Raw genomic sequence first — 18,009 nt, forward strand, 5'->3', positions numbered from 1 at the left:
GTAATAATTTTTTCCTTAAATAGAGCTTGGAGAAGTTTTCAGAATAAAAAAATAAAAATACATGATGTAATAATTTTTTCCGTTTTTATGATATGTCAAATCAATATAATTGTATGACAAATATTGCAAAAGCTTCATAAAAAGATACAATTTAATGCAAAACGTGAAAAATATTCCTCGTAAAACATAATTTTTTCTTCCACTTTATAAAGTGTAAGAAAAACTTCCACTTTACAAAATATAAGAAATAGTTTCGTTATATATTAAAATATACCCGTTATGAAACTAACGGAAAACATTTGGAATATTTCATAAAATGGAATTTTTTCTTCCACTAAGCCTATTTTTTAGTTACTTACTAGAATAATGGCTTATTTTGGTCATTTTTATCTTTTTCTGGCTTATTTAGGTTCCGAACTCGGCAGACCACTATTGGTCATCGACAACGATTTTCCGGCGGTCTTAACAGAGAGAGGTCAATGCCAAGTTGGGCGCCTCTCCAAGGCGGACACAACCCACAAAAAATCATTGCATTTCATCAAGAGAAACTCCACAAATCTCATTTCTAATGATTCAAATGTTTGTGTGAACTTCGGAGAAGAAGGCGGTGACGGCGGCCAATCACAAAATTAACTTGATGGTTTTGTGCGCAATCATCCATGAACTCTAAAACACAAAGACAATGGCTAATGTTAGTGAATTTTTTTATTTGTGCAACAATTTTTTGAGAATTAAAGAAGAGAAGAAGATGGACAATTAGCACTGTTTGAAGGGAATTATTATGGAAGATGGGTTTTAATTCGGGTTATGGATGGGTTAGGGAAGATGGGTGGGTTTTTCGGATAAAAAAATATTAGGTAAATTATTGAGATGCAGCCACGTGTCCAGCCATTAGTCTCAAGGGTATACATAACCTAAAATATTGACGGTAAGGGTAAATACAACCTTAAAGTATAACAGAGGTTATTGACATACCATTTACGATAATTCAGGGATATATTTGTCCTTTTTCCCTTTAAAAATACATATCGAAATTTCACTTTTTCACTTATAATTGATCTTCATGTTTTTATCATATGCCTCAAAATTTGCATGATGGAGTGATTTAGGGGGGGAGGGGTAAATTATATAGTATGATAATAATATATTTTTAGAAATAATGATTCTTTTATTATTAGAAAGTTAAGATATTAGATTATTTATACTTGTATAATAATGTTTACTTCCTACAAGTTTCCTTGATCATGTTTGTATTTATTTCAAACTGATGATGTATTTTTGTAATTTTATATTATTATAATATTATACCATATATTATAAATTATAAATTTAAAAATCTATAGGGCTTACGCCCCCACGTCGTGAGGCTTATGCCTCACCCTATACTAAGTAAAACGGTATTACCCTATGCTAAATAAAACGCCTCGTCTCACGCCCTGCTAATATTCTTTTGACCTAATGATTATAGATTTAAATTAGATTGTTGAGTTTGAGCAATGAATCAATTCATACCCATTGGACCACGTAAACTAATTCAGGAGGTATCTACGTTGTTTTGATCTATAATTAGAGAGAAGACCCAAAATAGTCTCTCATATTTGAGTTAAGACTCAAAATCATCCTTGAGTTTTCATATGGAGCACTAATAATTCTTCATGTTTGCAATATTGGTGCACTTTTGGTCCTCCCCTAAATTTTTGCCTATTTTTTAACATTAATTTTATGTAAGGAATGTCCCATCGTCTTTTTATATTTAGTAGAATAATAACTCTATGTGAAAGAATGTGAGAAGAAGGACATCTTGTTCTGTTCAGTAGAAATATTACAACAGCTAAACTAAAAACATTTTAACATATGACATTGCAAGAAAAGAAAATTTTGTACTATTGCACGTGAAATCGTCGTAATGAACCTCTCGACCTTACCTGCAATACGATTTCTACTAAACAAAACATGGTATTTTTCTTCTCACAATCTCTCACATGAAGTTATTATTTCTACTAAATATATAAAATGACGATTAAACATTTAATACATAAATTATGGATAAAATCAATGTTAAAAAAAGGCAAAATTGTGAAGAATGACCACAAGTGCACCAATATTACAAATATGAGGGACTATTAATGTTTCATGTGAAAACTTAAGAATGACTTTGAGTGTTAACCCAAAAATGATGAATTATTTTGGGCCTTTTCTCCTGTAATTACGTTGTTACAAAATTGCAACAAACCAAGAGGTCACCATATAGGAATGAAACACACACATCTCAAAGAATCTAAAAAGTCAAAAAACTATTACTTCCCTCTATTCCTAATTATTTGTCTCCTTTTGAATTGACACACTTATTAAGAAAATAATAATTAATATAGTGATTTTACCATTTTATCTCTATTAATTATGAAGTAGATGAATTAAAAACATGAGATTTCCAAAAAGTTCTATCTTTTTCAAAGTAATTAATTGAGAGTATAATAGTTAATTTTTTTAATCATTTCTTGATTTGTCAAAATGGATAAATAATTAAAAACAACTAAAAAAGAAAAATGAATAAGTAATTAGGGACAAAAAATATAATTTTTCTTTAAAAAAAGAAAAACACAATAAAAAGAGTTCTATGTACTCTAACCAAACAATAACTACCGAAAAATTATTTTTTGTCCAAGAACTATCTACAAACGTGGTAAAATAAGATTCTTATATCAATTTACCTTAAATGAAAGGATAGTATTTGAAAAGTAATCCAATTCTTCCTTTTAATAAGCCTAGAACTATATAATCTATGATATACTATGTTTAATTAAAAAAAATCTCAAATTTCTAAATAAAAAACTTATATATAATTTAATAAGATTTATCGACACCAAATTTGGATTATTATAAAGTTATAAATACAGAGAATTGATTTATCAGTGTGATCTTATTATTACTCCATAACCATGAAATTGAGTTTTCCCTTACTTCTCTTTTCTACTTTATTATTCATCTTCATCGCTTTATCAGTTCCTTTCGCCGCCGGTAGAAAACCCCATGTCATCAATTTCCGATCACGTAATCTCTTCCCGGAATCATTCACCTGGGATCCCAAATCCCAACACTTCATCGTCGGAAGCACTCGTCATCAGAAACTCATCGCCGTTTCCGATGCAGGCGTAGTCGAATCTCTAATCACCGATACCTCACTTCCTGAAAACTCCTCCTTCCTCGGCCTCACCGTCGACCGGTACAACAACCGTCTCCTCGCCTGCATCCACCGTCCCCCTTCCCCTGAATCCCCCACTCCTTTCAACGCCCTAGCTTCTTACGATCTCCAATCCAACCGCCGCCTCTTCCTCTCCCCTCTCCTCGATGACGTCACTCAATACGACGCCGCCGCTGTCGCCAACGACGTCGCTGTAGATTTCCACGGCAATGCTTACGTCACCAACTCCGGCGGCGATTTCATCTGGAAAATCACCCTAAGCGGTGACGTTTCGATCTTATCTAAATCAAAAGCGTTCAAATCTCATCCTATCGATACGACGACGGATTACCACAAATGTGGTTTAAACGGCATCGTTTTCAGTCCGAGAGGATATTTACTCGTGGTCCAATCAAATACCGGGAAATTATTCAAAGTCAACGTTGACGACGGAGCAGCGAGAGCCGTTATATTAAACAGAGACTTAACGGCGGCTGACGGAATTAGCATTAGAGAAGACGGCGTCGTTTTGGTTGTGAGCCAAGAGAAGCTGTATTTTTTAAATAGCAATGATGGATGGGGAGAAGGAGGAGTATATGACGAAACTGCCCTTGAGAGGGAGAGGTTTGCTACAGCTGTGACAGTAGGAGATGGGAGGAGGGTATATGTGTTATATGGGCATGTAATGAAGGGTATAAATGGAAATGAAGAAAGAGATGAGTTTGGTATAGCTGAAGTGGAATCTGAGAAAGAAAGTGAAGAAGAACCTGTTTGGTTATATATATTAATTGGTATTGGATTCTTTATATTCTTTATTTGGAGATTTCAAATGCATAAGTTAGTGGAAAGCTTGAACAAAAAAACAGTTTGATTTTTGCTTTTTTGGTTAGTTTGTAGTGAGAATTATAAGTATTAGTATTTGTTCTCTTCCACAATAATATAAAAAAGATCTTATGGTTGTTTTATGCACTTTTTTCTTATTTAATTTTTCGAGCAAGTTGAAATAAGCTATATGAATCATAATGTTCAGGTCGCTTGATTTAAACTACGAAAAAGTTTAGTTCTTTATATTCGTTACTACTTTAATAAGTTTGGTCCATAACGAACTATTAGTCACAATTTCAGTCGTGGAAATCATATACTTCCATAAGGACTTATTAGTCACGATTCGGGTCATGAAATCAGTCATTGACACCTGCTTCAGTTTTCTTCTATAATGGCCTATTAGTCACAATTCGAGTTGTGGAATCAGTACCGTCAGTTAGGCTTTCTACATTACACCCCCTGGGCATGGAGGCCTTCCCCGAAGCCTACATGAATGCGGGATGTCTTGTGCAATAGATTGTCAATTGTAATTTAATGGAGAGATAAAATGAGAATCTTTGAACTGAAAATACTTCAATAGTCTTGACATTTACCACATTGATGTCTAAAGTTTCATTTAGACATGAGTTTTAGCAACAATGAATTGTAGGATCCAAAAAGTCTGTCGTCAAGTTTCTTGAAAATGTATCTGAGAACAACAGCATTTCTAAATGAGAAATTAGGGAACTGTGTAATTCAAAATGTTGGGAAGGATTGCTGTAGCAGCAGAAGAAGATGATACTTTTTCCTTCTCTGAGTGATGAGGGGCTGATGCCTTGGTATCATCTCCGTTTTTGGTTTTCTTTTCATCAACCTTTGGTTTGTTTCCATGGTTTTCAACTTTTGACTTCTTTTCATCAACTTCAATCTTTGGTTTGTTTCCATGGGTTTCTGTTTTTGGCTTCTTATCATCAGTTCCGTTATTTGGTTTCTTTTCGTTGTCAGCTCCAGTTTTTGGTTTGCCTTTGAAAAATCCAAACAGCTCCTTGATTGAATTCCCGATATCAGCTACTTCAAGTGCCTCAGCAGGCTCCGCAGCAAAAAGGGCAAGTCCACCTAATGTTGTAGCTGCCAAACCTATCAATTCTCTTCTTGAAACAGCAGTTGCGGTTGTCTCCTGCCGAGACAACTCCTTTCCATTGCCATTGCCTGTCAACTGGAAGGGAAAGAACATGCTAAGATACAAAAGAGAGGCATCTAAAATCTCTAGCGGAGCCAACAACAATCATCTACTTCTTAAAATTACTTATGCTTGTGTTTGCTCAGTAAAAGAACACTCTCAATTTCATATGGCTAGTGAATGCTAGAAGCAAATAACATCAAGAATGGAGGAGCGGAGGTCAAACTTTGCAATTAATATAATCTTATCGGAGCTTAATCGTTGCTTTTGGTTGTATGCATGTCAATATGTCAGTGGAAAAGAATACACAGGAAGCACATTTCAGAGAACATATTTTATTTTCTCTAGTAACATGTTACATATGTCAAGGTTCAGTCTGTATAATATGACATAAGATCATGCATCTTTTTGCTAGTATGTAATGAGATTTGGGTTCCTGCACTTGTATCAAGAGAAAAGGGTGGTTTCTGCCATCAGATATCAAAAGCCAAGGTTTGTTGAAATCAAATAGTAGGAATTTTTGCTATGATCACCATGGGTTAAGCAACTAAAGAATCAAAATATCGTCCAAGGACATATAGGGAGAAGAGAGACACATGCTTCCGCTAACTATTTCCTCTCTAGCTGAATAGCTGCAACCTTTTTTTTTTTTGGATAACCGAGAAATCCCCGAGGGCCAGTGGCACACAGTTTAGAAGTCGGTAGATAATAGGCCCACCCCTCTACCCTTTTCCACCTAAAAACCAGGCTCTATAGTTGAATAGCTGTTATTCGCACACCTAGATCGTAAGTACTAGGCAGGAAATGCCACAGCATTTTGTATAATGCTTGAAAATTTGTATGTAGAAAATATCACTGGAATCTGAAGTGTAACTACTCATCGACAAATTATACTATCAACCTTTTCAATACTTTCTAAACTCATATAGGCTTAGATATCAGAGAATCAGACTGTTTCTTAACGGGACAGAGATAATTTGATATGATAAGATCTCTTGAAATGGAGAAGTTCCAAACAAAAATATCATGTCAAGTAAATTCTTGTCAAAGTGGTACTAATTAGTGCATTTGAAAGAACAAACCTGCCATATAACCATTTACTTTTTCAGTATGCCGCCTTCAACTTTTCTCTTATGAGAATCGGTTATGTGTAGATTAATGACATTTGCTTACAAGTTTCACAATAAAAAACATTTGGAACTTTTTAACTCTCATGGAAATTGTCTAACCAAGTAATTTCCATCAATGATCAGATTTTGCCTAGAATAGAAAAAAATGTCTGCGTAATTTAGAAGTCCTTCAATGAAGTAAAAGCTCAGTATCATTTATCTTCATATATGGTTGTTGGTCTATCCCAAAAACAGCCCCACCTCATCAAGTCGAAAATGCTGCTCTCAAGTCACTTTCAAAGTAAAATATAAGCCCCTGGCTTGTAACCCCACATTCAACTTTATGTAGCCAAGTTTCTAAGCAGGTTTATATGAAAAATATGCACAGTACATGTCAACATCAAAAAAAATGTGGCATATGTCTACTATCCAAATTTCCAATATATCACACACCATTCAAAAGTTCAAATGTCTCTATAGTCTATCAAATCGTGCGACAGCAATAGGGTAAATAGACTAACATGCAACAACTTTCACATTAGCAAAACAAAGACATCTAGGACTGGCATACAACAATAGAACAAGCTAAGGGAAACAGCAGATAAGTCTATTGTGCCAGGTTTGATTATAATAAAAAGAAAACAATAAATGATCGATCTAGCATTTTGCTTGCAACACAAAGAGCAGGGGAATGTCTCAAAAGAAGATACCAACATTTGGTGTCTACTAGCCACATAATCAAATTGTATGTTCTTGGGATAACTCAATAGTACAAGGAATAGAAACGACTAAAGAAGTAGAAAATCCCTCAAGCTGCCCAAATTCAGATTCAAGTTAATACTGACTTATTGATGGAAATAGATTCTTTCTTCTTTTGAAAAGCCCGGTGTGTTCAGAGAACGATTTCCACTCTTCTAGAGAGAATGTGCAAGTTTGCTGCCGGGCTAAAATAAGGAATTGAAAGATACATTTTTCACACAATAACTAAAACCCCTCTTAGCCCTTGCAAATATAACCTACCAGCCAAGTAGAAACTTCAAAACAAGCCAAATACATATAAACCAAAGATAAAAGTACAACACTCATCCAACAAAAATGTGAACTTTAACCAGTTCCATAGCATAAAAGGTCAGAAAACAAAACCCGAATAGAAGGAACAAGAGTTCTGTTCAACTCCAATATAAACCATATACACATTAAACCAACAATCAAAGTTCAACACCCATCTAACAAAATCTGAACTTTAAACGTCTTCATAGCATAAAAAGATCAGAAAACAAAAACCCCAAGAAAAGGAATACGAGTCTGTTCACCTTCAATATAAACCAAATACATATTACATTAACAATAAAAGAACAGTACCCATCTAAAAAATTGTGATCTTGAAGTAGTTTCATCGCATAAAAAGAGCACGAAAAAAAAATGAAGAAGAGAACTTCATTAAGCCTAATACACATCAAACTTAAAATAAAAGAACAATACCCATAAAACAAAATGTAATCTTTAAACAGTTCCACAGCACAAAAATCAGAAAACAAAACCTGAAGAGTTTGTTCAACTTCAATATAATCCAAATACTTTCTAAACTAATAAAAAGAACAACACCCATCTAACAAAATATGATCTTTAAACAGTTCCACAGCATAAAAATCAGAAAGCAAAACCTGAAGAGTTTGTTCAACTTCAATATAAACCAAATACACATCAAACTAACATTTAAAGAACAATACCCATCGAACAAAATATGACCTTAAACAGTTCCACAGCATAAAAATCAGAAAACAAAAGTCTGTTCAACTTCAATATAAGCCAAATACTAACTAAACTAACAAAAAGAACAACACCCATCAAACAAAATCTGATCTTTAAACATTTTCTACCATAAAAAGTCCAGAAAACAAAACCTGAAGAGGAGAAAAGATAGTTTTGTTCAACTTCAACATTGTTAGTGAAGGTGCTGATCTTATTTGAGAGCCATTTGGTTCTGACACTGTGGGAAGTGAACCCACTACTGATTTCAATGTAGATGACAACATACTTAGCCGGCGAAAGATTTCCCGGCGAGATCACAGTCGCCGCCGATAGAGTAGTAAGAATTTGGGGGAAAAAAAAATTAAATTGCAGACATATGGGTAGGTAGCTACATTTGTTTAATATTTCAATTAGTACGATCCCATGTGGAGTCTCAGAAAAAGAAAAAAACGTTTTTTTTTTCTTCATAATATTCAAAAAAAATTCATTTTCATTGTATAACCATGATGATTTTGATAATTTAAATTTGTGTTATATAAAATCTATTAAAAATAGTACTCCCTTCGTTTCAAAAAGATTGGTCTGGTTTGACTTGACACGAAGTTTAAGAAATTAAAGAAGACTTTTGAATCTTGTGTAACTAAATTAAAGTTATGTTAAATGTACAAAATTGTCCTTAATCTTGTGGTCTTAAACATGTCACGTGAAAAGCAAAAAAGTAAAATGTTACCAAAAAAAGAAAGAGGTCATTTTTTTGAAACTGCCTAAAAAGGAAAGGAGGTCATTCTTTTGTGAAACGGAGGGAGTATATACTTATAAAAGATCTTGACTCAAAACTTTGATCTAAGTGAAAGAATTTTCATTTCATTTTATTATGATAGGTGAATAGGCTGTTATTGAATTTTTTTGCTTTTTATGTCAAGTATATTTTAATAATTTATTAAAATTATAACAAAAACCTCTATACAAAGTGACACGTGTTATTTTCTAATTATTGTAGTGTAATTGAATATTGTATGTAATCATGAAACTAATTAAGATTCTTCAAAAGTATAGAAAATACATGAGTTAATTCCTTCTTTACAAGTTTTCAATGTTACCCTTATGATTAATGAGAAATTAATTGAATATTGTATGTAATCATGAAACTAATTACGATCATATTATATTTATTTAATTTCAATTCTTCTGCTAATCAATTATTTGATTGCATTGTTCCTAGATTTTATATGTTCAAAAAAGGTTTAAAATTTTCTTTAAAGTACTTGAAAATCACCAGATTTATTATTCATTAATAGTTTGGCGTAAATATATTTCTACCGTTAATAATTCGGTTAAAAAATATTCTTATTTCATACAAAATTTAACATCATAATATAATTAGAAGATTAATATAAAAACATATTTAGACCTACACACATATGTATTAAAGACATAAAGTGGAGCGAAGAACGTAACTAGAACAACCACACATAATATAATATAATATATATTGGTAGTAGAACATCATGATAAGTAGCTCCAACTAGAGGTGTAACCAAATCTCTTTTTCTTAGAAAGAAATTTGCTCACTTATTACAACACACACACACACAAAACAAGACTCACATAAACTCTTGAAGCATCACATACACAAACATAACTTGATATATATATATAAAATCAAACAATTTGCTTGTTGGAACGTGCTTGTAACATAGTTGCATAATATCCTTGACCATTAGCTGTGAGCACATCACAATGGTAGTTTGGTGGGAAAGCATTTGGTGCACAATCACTACAAACCCAAGCATCATTACAATCACTTTTAACTTTGCATGCCTTTAGGCAAGTCAAAATATCACCAACAAGAGCGAATTTTTGCTCCAGCGCCACGATTTCCACGGGTAAATCTCGTGAAGCCTTCACCTGAACTAAATATGAATAGGTATAATAAGATTAGTTAAGACGTATGGATTTGAATACACTCCTGAAATATATTAAGATCTGAATAGTAAATAACTAAGATTGTTTGTGCTCATGATATCGATCTTAATGTAAAAAAAAACTTTTCCTTATTTGAAATCATAATGATTCATATTTATGCATGCATGATGGTTAGCTAGTGATGAGCAACAAAACTTTGGGGTGAAAGCGAATGGAATAGAGGTGAAATGTCTCCCTATAAAAATCCTTAACTATATAACATATAAATGATATTGAAATATTATTATAGATCTGAATCATTTAGTATATATATAAATATAAATATAAACATGTTAAGCGATACAAAAAATAGATACACTTAATCATTGACGTCTAAGTGATCAAATCCAGACCCAAATCATAGAAAAATACCTAATGACTAAGATCTGAATAATTGAGATTCATATCTTCATGGAGTAAGTGTAAACAAAAGACCTTAGTTGAAAAATCATACCGTATATATAGATCAAATATCAATACTTTTTATTTATTTAAATCTTGAATTAATTTCAGTGAAAATTCTAACTTCGCTATATAATTAGCACGCATAACGAATGTACGTAAATTAAGAAGAGGGGAGGTAGAGATCATGAATTCACCAGTAGTTGTAGCTATGAAAGCAATGAGAAACAAAGTAAACACTTGAATTGAAGAAAGAGCCATACTGCTAATTATAATACAAACTTTGGATATATTAATTGTTGTGGATATATTATGAAGAGTTAATAGAATGAGTATATTGAAAATGTTGTGTCCATTCTTCACAATTTATAGCTCTTCATTAGGAGGAAATTGATAACTCACTCTTATTTTAAAATTCATTTTTATTGGCATGTAGGCCCTTCTTCATTGTATTTGACATTATTTCACGTTAATGCATGGCTCTGAATTAGGAGGACAACTCTACACTGTTTATATACAGTATTTTTTTAAAACAATCATTCATAGATACGGATTCCATAGATACGCCTCAATTTCAATTTGTTTATTTTATTTTCCTTTTTAATTCGTTAAAAAAAAATGTTTCTTTTCCTTTTCAGCCATTTTTGTAATATTAAATTTTCACGTGACATACTTAAGACCACAAAATTAAAAGAAATCTCCTTTAACTTTCTTAGATTTTGTTTCAAGTAAAAATTGAATAATCAATTTGAAATGAAGGGAGTAGTTTTTTTTTTTTCATTTAATTGATGAGTTTGACATGTATACCGACATTATTCCGCAATTTTTTAAGCACAAAAATGAAAAAAACAATTTGAATTTCGGTATGGTTCCTTATATACAATGGGTCTTGCGCGATAGTTGTAATTTAATTGCTATTGCGCCTATATTTTTTAAGCACAGAAGTGATTTTTTTTTTAATTTTCTTACTTTTTAATGTTTAATTAATTATGTATGAGGAATAATTCATTCCACTATTAATATATAAATGATGAGATAAATTGAGACTGTCTAATACTTTCAACCTTACACAGTTGTGATAAACACACCAAACAATTATGGTTAGTCATGACACTGACTTTTTTATACGTAATTAATATTATATAAATATTTTTAATTATCAAAAAGAAAAAAAAAACTTCCAGCAGCTTCTGGCACCTATAGTCAATGAAGTGAAAAGACAATAAATGGTCATGAAACATGTGAGCTACCAAAATCAAATAATGTAAATACGAATTTTGTTTTATTAAAACAAATTAAATATCTGTGATTAGACTACATTATTGAATTATATAGATCACATCCGGTATTTTAAAAGGCGGAGGTGTGAGACGAGAAGTTTTATATCGTATGGGGCGAGGTGTAAGCCACGAGGTGTAATCTCATGTATATCCAATTTTATAGTTTTATTACTAATAAAATAAGCAAAAGTAAACCTTTTAATGATTTTACAAATATTTTTTTTATAAATAACCTCTAATATATAGAATTATGTTATGATTTTTATTTGAGATAAGTATTAATAATCAATAATGAAGAAAAAAGTATTATAATTACTATTTGAGAAATATCATTACACCAATAATAAAAAAATATGTTTTAAAGCAAAAAATGTTCAAAAAAATAAATTAAAAACGTCTGGGCCTACATTTTTACGAGGACTTGCGTTTTTATGCTCGAGGCTTATGCCTCAAATTTTAAAACTTATGCCTTATGAATCTACGTCTTTAATTTATGCCCCAGAGCATTTTTGATATGCCCGCCCAGAGACTCACGTAACTAATTTAGGATTTTTTTTTTCGAACTCCAACACATTTCACTTGTAAAAGCTTGAGACTCCAGCATTTTTTGCTGGAACTAATTCTGTATTTTTTACTAGGAGTACTTTTATTTAGATGCTATTTGCCTCCTAACTAAATTGTGGTTAAATATTAACAAGTTGTACAAAATTTAACCATGCTAGCTCATTTTTATTAATTGTAACAATCTAGCTTACGTAGGTTAAACACAAAATATACTTTTAATCGAAATTAACAAGTTTTCTGTATTTTGTACCTTTTCTCTTACTCAAAAAAATAATATTATGGAGATAGATTCATTATATATGGTAGAAAAAAATAGTATTCAATTGATATCAATAAATGAATAAAAATAATTTAGATAACTTACCTTTTGGTTGATATTTTCTTAGGAAATATACTTTAAATATGATAAAAAATGGATCGAAGAAAATAGATGAATACATGATTATCGACTCTCTAATTATTTTATTTTAGAAGAAGGATAGCATAGCCATCTTAGGGGGCAAATTAAAAGAGATGAGTTAAATGCACTACCTATGATCCTAAATGGAGTAACATTCCTCCATATATATAGGTGTGTACGATACGACGGAAAATGACCTTTTTTTTTAAAAAAAAATAGGGAAAATAAGTTTCACAAATAATATTTCATATGTCATTCTCGCCCTCTAACACCACTCATCTTTATCTCCCACTCTCGTAGCCCCTATCCCCCACCTCTCATAGTTTTATCTAGTCTAAATTATATACAAATACTTTAAGGATAATAGTCTTGTCTATATATTAAATTAAACATGAAAAATAAGTAAATAAACTCCACTTATTTTCTTAATTAATATTTTTGAGGAAAATATTTTCCTTATACACCCCTCAAGTGCAGTTTTCAAGTTGATAAATCTCCTGTTTTAAAACCGGTACACATATACATTAGATTATATATCAATTATATAAAACACAATCATGTACTAATATGTTGTACATGAATTTTTTTATATATTGACTATTTTTAATTTAATTAATTTGATAAATGACTATTTAGATTAATTCTTTAACGGAGATTCACCGATGAGCTCTTGATAAGATTTTTTCTCATCAATTTAATAATAATTTACCTCTAATTACCTTAGGACTAAAGGGTTTGACAAGAATAATGTAGGCTAGCTAGAGGGTTTGACAAGAGAATTATGGTGCTTCTTTTTTTTTTATATAATTTGTTGGTCTTTTTTTTTTCTTTGGAACAAATGAAAGCAAATCGTCTTACCTATAAAAAAGAAATTAAAAATAAAAGAGAAAAGTCAAATGAGTAATTAATTTATTAATTATTAGTAGTATACTTGGAGGCTTATAAATAAGATCCTTCTCCATGAAAGAAAAACCATCACCACACATTAATTTAGTGTTAATTTGCAAATATGGCTCAAGTAAACAAGTTTGCTATCTTCTTCGTTCTTCTTTTGGCTATTGCTATTGGTTTGTAACTTACCTTTTTTTTAAATTTACTATTCCTTCGTTTCAGTTTATTTGTGTTATTTATTATTATTATTATTATTATTATTATTATTATTATTATTATTTACTTATTTAAAATAAAATTATTTTTTTTGCAATTCTTAAATTCTAATTTTCTAGGTGACATATTTAAGAACACAATGTTAAATGATACTATGGTACATTCAACGTACTTTTAAAATAAGATAAATAAATTCAAATATATTTTTTATTTTCTTAAATTTCATGTCAAGTCAAACTCAGACAAATAAATACTACATGAACAATCTTGTCAAAAAAGATTTATTCTATATTATATATAGTAATTAGAGCCGTCAATATGGACTAGGCCCATTGGGCTGGTCTGGTCTGATCCGTGATTTTATAGGGTTGGGCTACGATTTTTGGAGCCCATTTAAGAAAAGAGTTTTTTAGCCCGGCCTGAATAAGTCTGTCAATTTGTGGGGCTTGAGAAATATGGATAGGGCGGCCCGTGGGCCAAATAAAAATTAATTAAAAAATAAAAATAAAATAGAGTATTAAAACTCAAAATTTGTTTAAAGTTTGAAATATTACAATTTAAATACAAATTATGTTTATAAAATATGTACTACATAAAATAAAGTTTCTAAAATTTCTAGGGAATCACTACATAGGCCATAACCTATGGAATATTATCATAGTTTTTGTGTTTTATTATGATCATTAGAAAATAATTAGGTTAATATTTCTATTTAGCTATTTATGTTTTTACTTGAAATCAAACTTAATAAATATTATATAGAAAATTTTATTTGTGTATTTAATTAACAAGTACTAACACTAGTCGATATTTATGATAATATTTTTAAATTACAATTTAATTTAAAAAATTATAAAAAATATACTTTTAAGAAAAGAGGGCTGGCACGGCAAAGCCGGTAGCCCACGCACTTGTGGGTTGGGCCGACCATTTTCTAGCCTCCATAAAATTGGCTAGCCCGGCCTGGCCCGTCAAATTGCAAAACCTGTATGGGTTAGCCCGGATGGGATGGGCCAGCCCATATTGACAACTCTAATAGTAATAATATATGAACAAAAAAAAATAATGTTATTAGGTATAAAATAAATTTAAAATAAGATGACTAAATGTAAAATGATACATTTTACGTACTTTTAAAATAAGATGACTAAATTTAAATATCTTCTTTATTTCCTTAAATTTCATATTCAAAATCAGACAAATAAATTGAAACGGAGGAATACTACTATAGGCAGTGGTGGAGCCACATTATCATTAGGTATATTTAGTAGATGTCGAACCCCCTTCGGCTACTTTGTGTGTCTATTTCTTTAGATTTTGAACCCCCTTACTAATAATTCTGACTCTGCCACTAACTATAGGTTCATAGCAAATTAGTCCATGAAAACCTAACTCGTCCAATCCATCCAAGTTTGTGACCAACCCATTTTTATCCATGAACAATCTTTGCAAAAAATAATTATTCGACATGTTATATATAGATCATAATATACAAGCAAAAAAAAAACAGTGTCATTAGGTACAAAATAAATTTGTAAAGGATAAAATAAAACAATTACCACATAATAAAATTGGACAAATCGAGTTATGGCCCGTACTTAAGCCTATTTCATCCCAGATAACTCTTGCATTAGTGAATAACCCACAATCACAATATATCATCAAGATCATACATTTAATTCATGATTTTATGGCATTCATCATTATCTATCTCATTTACAACAAGTGTGATCAACATTGCAACATTCATACATATACAAGTATCACAAATAAGCAAGAACAAACATACATCACAAAATCATAGAATCACAACCATCACCTACCTCGAAACAAGCTTGAAACCCTAAGAAACTTGATCCTACCTTTCCGGATTCGTTCTGCTTGTTCTTGGTCTACAAAAAATCATAACAATATGGGAATCAACAAACAATCGCTAAACACCCGAAATCATAACAATTCTATGAACCCTAGATCAAACCCATGATGCCAATTATCCAAATTAGGGTTGTTTCCACCATAGAAACTATGACAAAACCCTCACCCATCAATATTCACCTATTCTATTACGTTCTACGGATCAAAAAATGGATTCGAGGAGTGAAAAACTTACTTTTAGCCTCAAGAATGGTGGAAAATGAGTAGGAGTCGCATGGGGGTCGTTCCTTAGCTCTAAATGTCAAAAAGTACATAATGAGGTTGTTTAGGGGTTTATTAACGACTTTAATTCGCGTCGGACCCGCCACAACGACCACCACCCCGCCACAGCGGCCCCACCAAAGTGGCAAAACCCAACGCCAAAGCGGCATTCTCGAAACAGAGAGTTATTTCAAGAATTCCAAAATTTCCATTTCACAACACACCTCTAGCCCACGACGCTCAGTAAATACCCTTTACGCTAAGATCGATTTCGGGAGTTCGCTCGCCCGAATTCAATTCCGTAAAGTCGTACGAATTTCTTAACGAGTTATCTAACTACTCATGTAATCAAAATCATAAATGATTCACTGGATTGCTACCAGATTTCCGTACACCTCAATGACTCCGATTTCGTCTAAATCTGGACAAGGTTGAAAAAATCCAAATACTACAAAACAGTTTTCCGGCCCTAAATTTTCCCCCGTTGGCTTTTCTATACTGATGGGAACAAGTCGTTACACTTCTTTGTTCTTCTTTTGGCTATCGCTATTGGTTCGTACTTACTTTTTTTATTTACTATTCCTTCGTTTCAGTTTATTTGTGTTATTTTTTTATTATTATTTATTTATTTAAAAGAAAATTACTCCCTCCGTCCTATTTATGTGGCACCATTTCCTTTTTAGTCAGTCCCAAAAAAATGTCACATTTCCTTATATGGTAAGTATTTAAAGGTACAATTCTTCTTTTACCATTGTTGGTCCCACTTAATCTTAAAATAATACTCCAATACATTTATGAGGAGAGAGAAAAATGAATCTACTTTTTAAAGGGCAATTTGGTAAATATTTCAAAGTCTTCATTTATTTCTTAAATTTCGTGCCCGTTCAAATGTTGCCACATAAAATGGAACGAAGAAAGTAATTTTTTTGCAACTCTTAAATTCTAACTTTCTAGGTGACATATTTAAGAACACAAGGTTAAATTATATTATGGTACATTCTACGTACTTTTAAAATAAGATGACAATATTTAAATATTTTCTTTATTTTCTTAAATTTCATATTCAAAATCAGACAAATAAATTGAAACAGGGGAATACTATTATAGGTGCGTAGCAAATTAATCCATGAAAACATAACTCATCCAAAATGTCACGACCCAAAATAACAAGTCGTGATGGCACCTATGTTCCCAACCGATAGGTAAGCCAACCCAATACTTTACCAATTCAATTCAATATTTAAAGTAGAAAGATAAGTGAAAACATCATATTCAATCACTAAGTCATTTAGAAATATGAAATGCGAAAATCTAAATTACCATCCCAAGATTTAGTGTCATAAGTACAAGAACTCCTAAAATTCAATACAAGTCTCCAATTATATAACAAGTCTAAACATAAGAAATATCCTATCAGAATACCAAAACAACCTAATAAATAGAGATAGATGAAGGTATGGGCGGCAGAACGTCCAAGCAGCTCACCACAACTTCAAGATAAACCAAACTCAGACTCAAGCTCAAAGAAATATGCTCGAAGTCGAAATACAATCTGCACCACAAAAGAGTGCAGCAAGTATAGTATAAGTACGAAACCACGTGTACCCAGTATATCTCATAGACCGACAACAAAGAAGTAGTGACAGGAGTATATAAGAAAATAATCCCTTAATTTTTTTTACAAGTCCACATTATACTTATCAACCAAGTTTTCATCAATAGAGATAATTAAATGTCACGAAATGATTAACCACCAATAACACACATAATCAACGAGAATGAGGGATGTAATGAGATGTAATGCAATGTGACACCATGAATGATATGTCTCAGATGCCAAGTACTCTTTCAACTGTATATACATGATACTCCTCGAAAATACATCGAGAGTTCATGACCAATGGGGGACTCGCAAGGTCCATATACCGATACAGACGATCTCCACGTGTTTGTACGGACAATCTCAACGCACTATCATAAAATCAAACAATCCCAAGCACGGACGATCTCCACGTGCCCAACTTATAATCATAACCACTCACTCGCACGGACGATCTCCACGTGCCCAAATTATAATTTTAACTCGATCTCGACGTGTTAGACCTTTAATCATACTCAATCTCATGTCA

At 31.8% G+C, this 18,009-nt stretch overlaps 4 protein-coding genes across 4 annotated transcripts in view; 1 reads left to right on the forward strand and 3 right to left on the reverse strand.

Annotated features, from left to right (window-relative positions):
* The window catches only part of LOC125821377 (peptidyl serine alpha-galactosyltransferase), a 241,598-nt gene that overhangs the window by 40,631 nt on the left and 182,958 nt on the right, over nt 1-18,009 (reverse strand). The gene's annotated exons all lie outside the window — the stretch shown is intronic.
* Nucleotides 2,798-4,202, forward strand: LOC125821392 (uncharacterized). Its single transcript, XM_049500806.1, has one exon. The coding sequence runs from the start codon at nt 2,940-2,942 to the stop codon at nt 4,050-4,052; it is 1,113 nt and encodes a 370-aa protein (XP_049356763.1). The 5' UTR covers nt 2,798-2,939; the 3' UTR covers nt 4,053-4,202.
* Nucleotides 4,589-8,392, reverse strand: LOC125821402 (uncharacterized). Its single transcript, XM_049500820.1, has 2 exons — nt 8,179-8,392; nt 4,589-5,201 (listed from the first exon to the last, which is right to left on the reverse strand). Exons 1-2 carry the CDS (start codon nt 8,308-8,310, stop codon nt 4,725-4,727), a joined length of 609 nt encoding a protein of 202 aa, XP_049356777.1. The 5' UTR covers nt 8,311-8,392; the 3' UTR covers nt 4,589-4,724.
* On the reverse strand, nt 9,481-10,704 carry LOC125821408 (uncharacterized). The gene is made up of 2 exons (XM_049500828.1): nt 10,591-10,704; nt 9,481-9,939 (listed from the first exon to the last, which is right to left on the reverse strand). The coding sequence occupies exons 1-2, from the start codon at nt 10,652-10,654 to the stop codon at nt 9,689-9,691; spliced, it is 315 nt and encodes a 104-aa protein (XP_049356785.1). The 5' UTR covers nt 10,655-10,704; the 3' UTR covers nt 9,481-9,688.

This window comes from Solanum verrucosum, unplaced genomic scaffold (assembly GCF_900185275.1).
Source record: "Solanum verrucosum unplaced genomic scaffold, falcon-dt-bn FXZP01000217.1, whole genome shotgun sequence".
Classification (NCBI taxonomy): domain Eukaryota; kingdom Viridiplantae; phylum Streptophyta; class Magnoliopsida; order Solanales; family Solanaceae; genus Solanum; species Solanum verrucosum.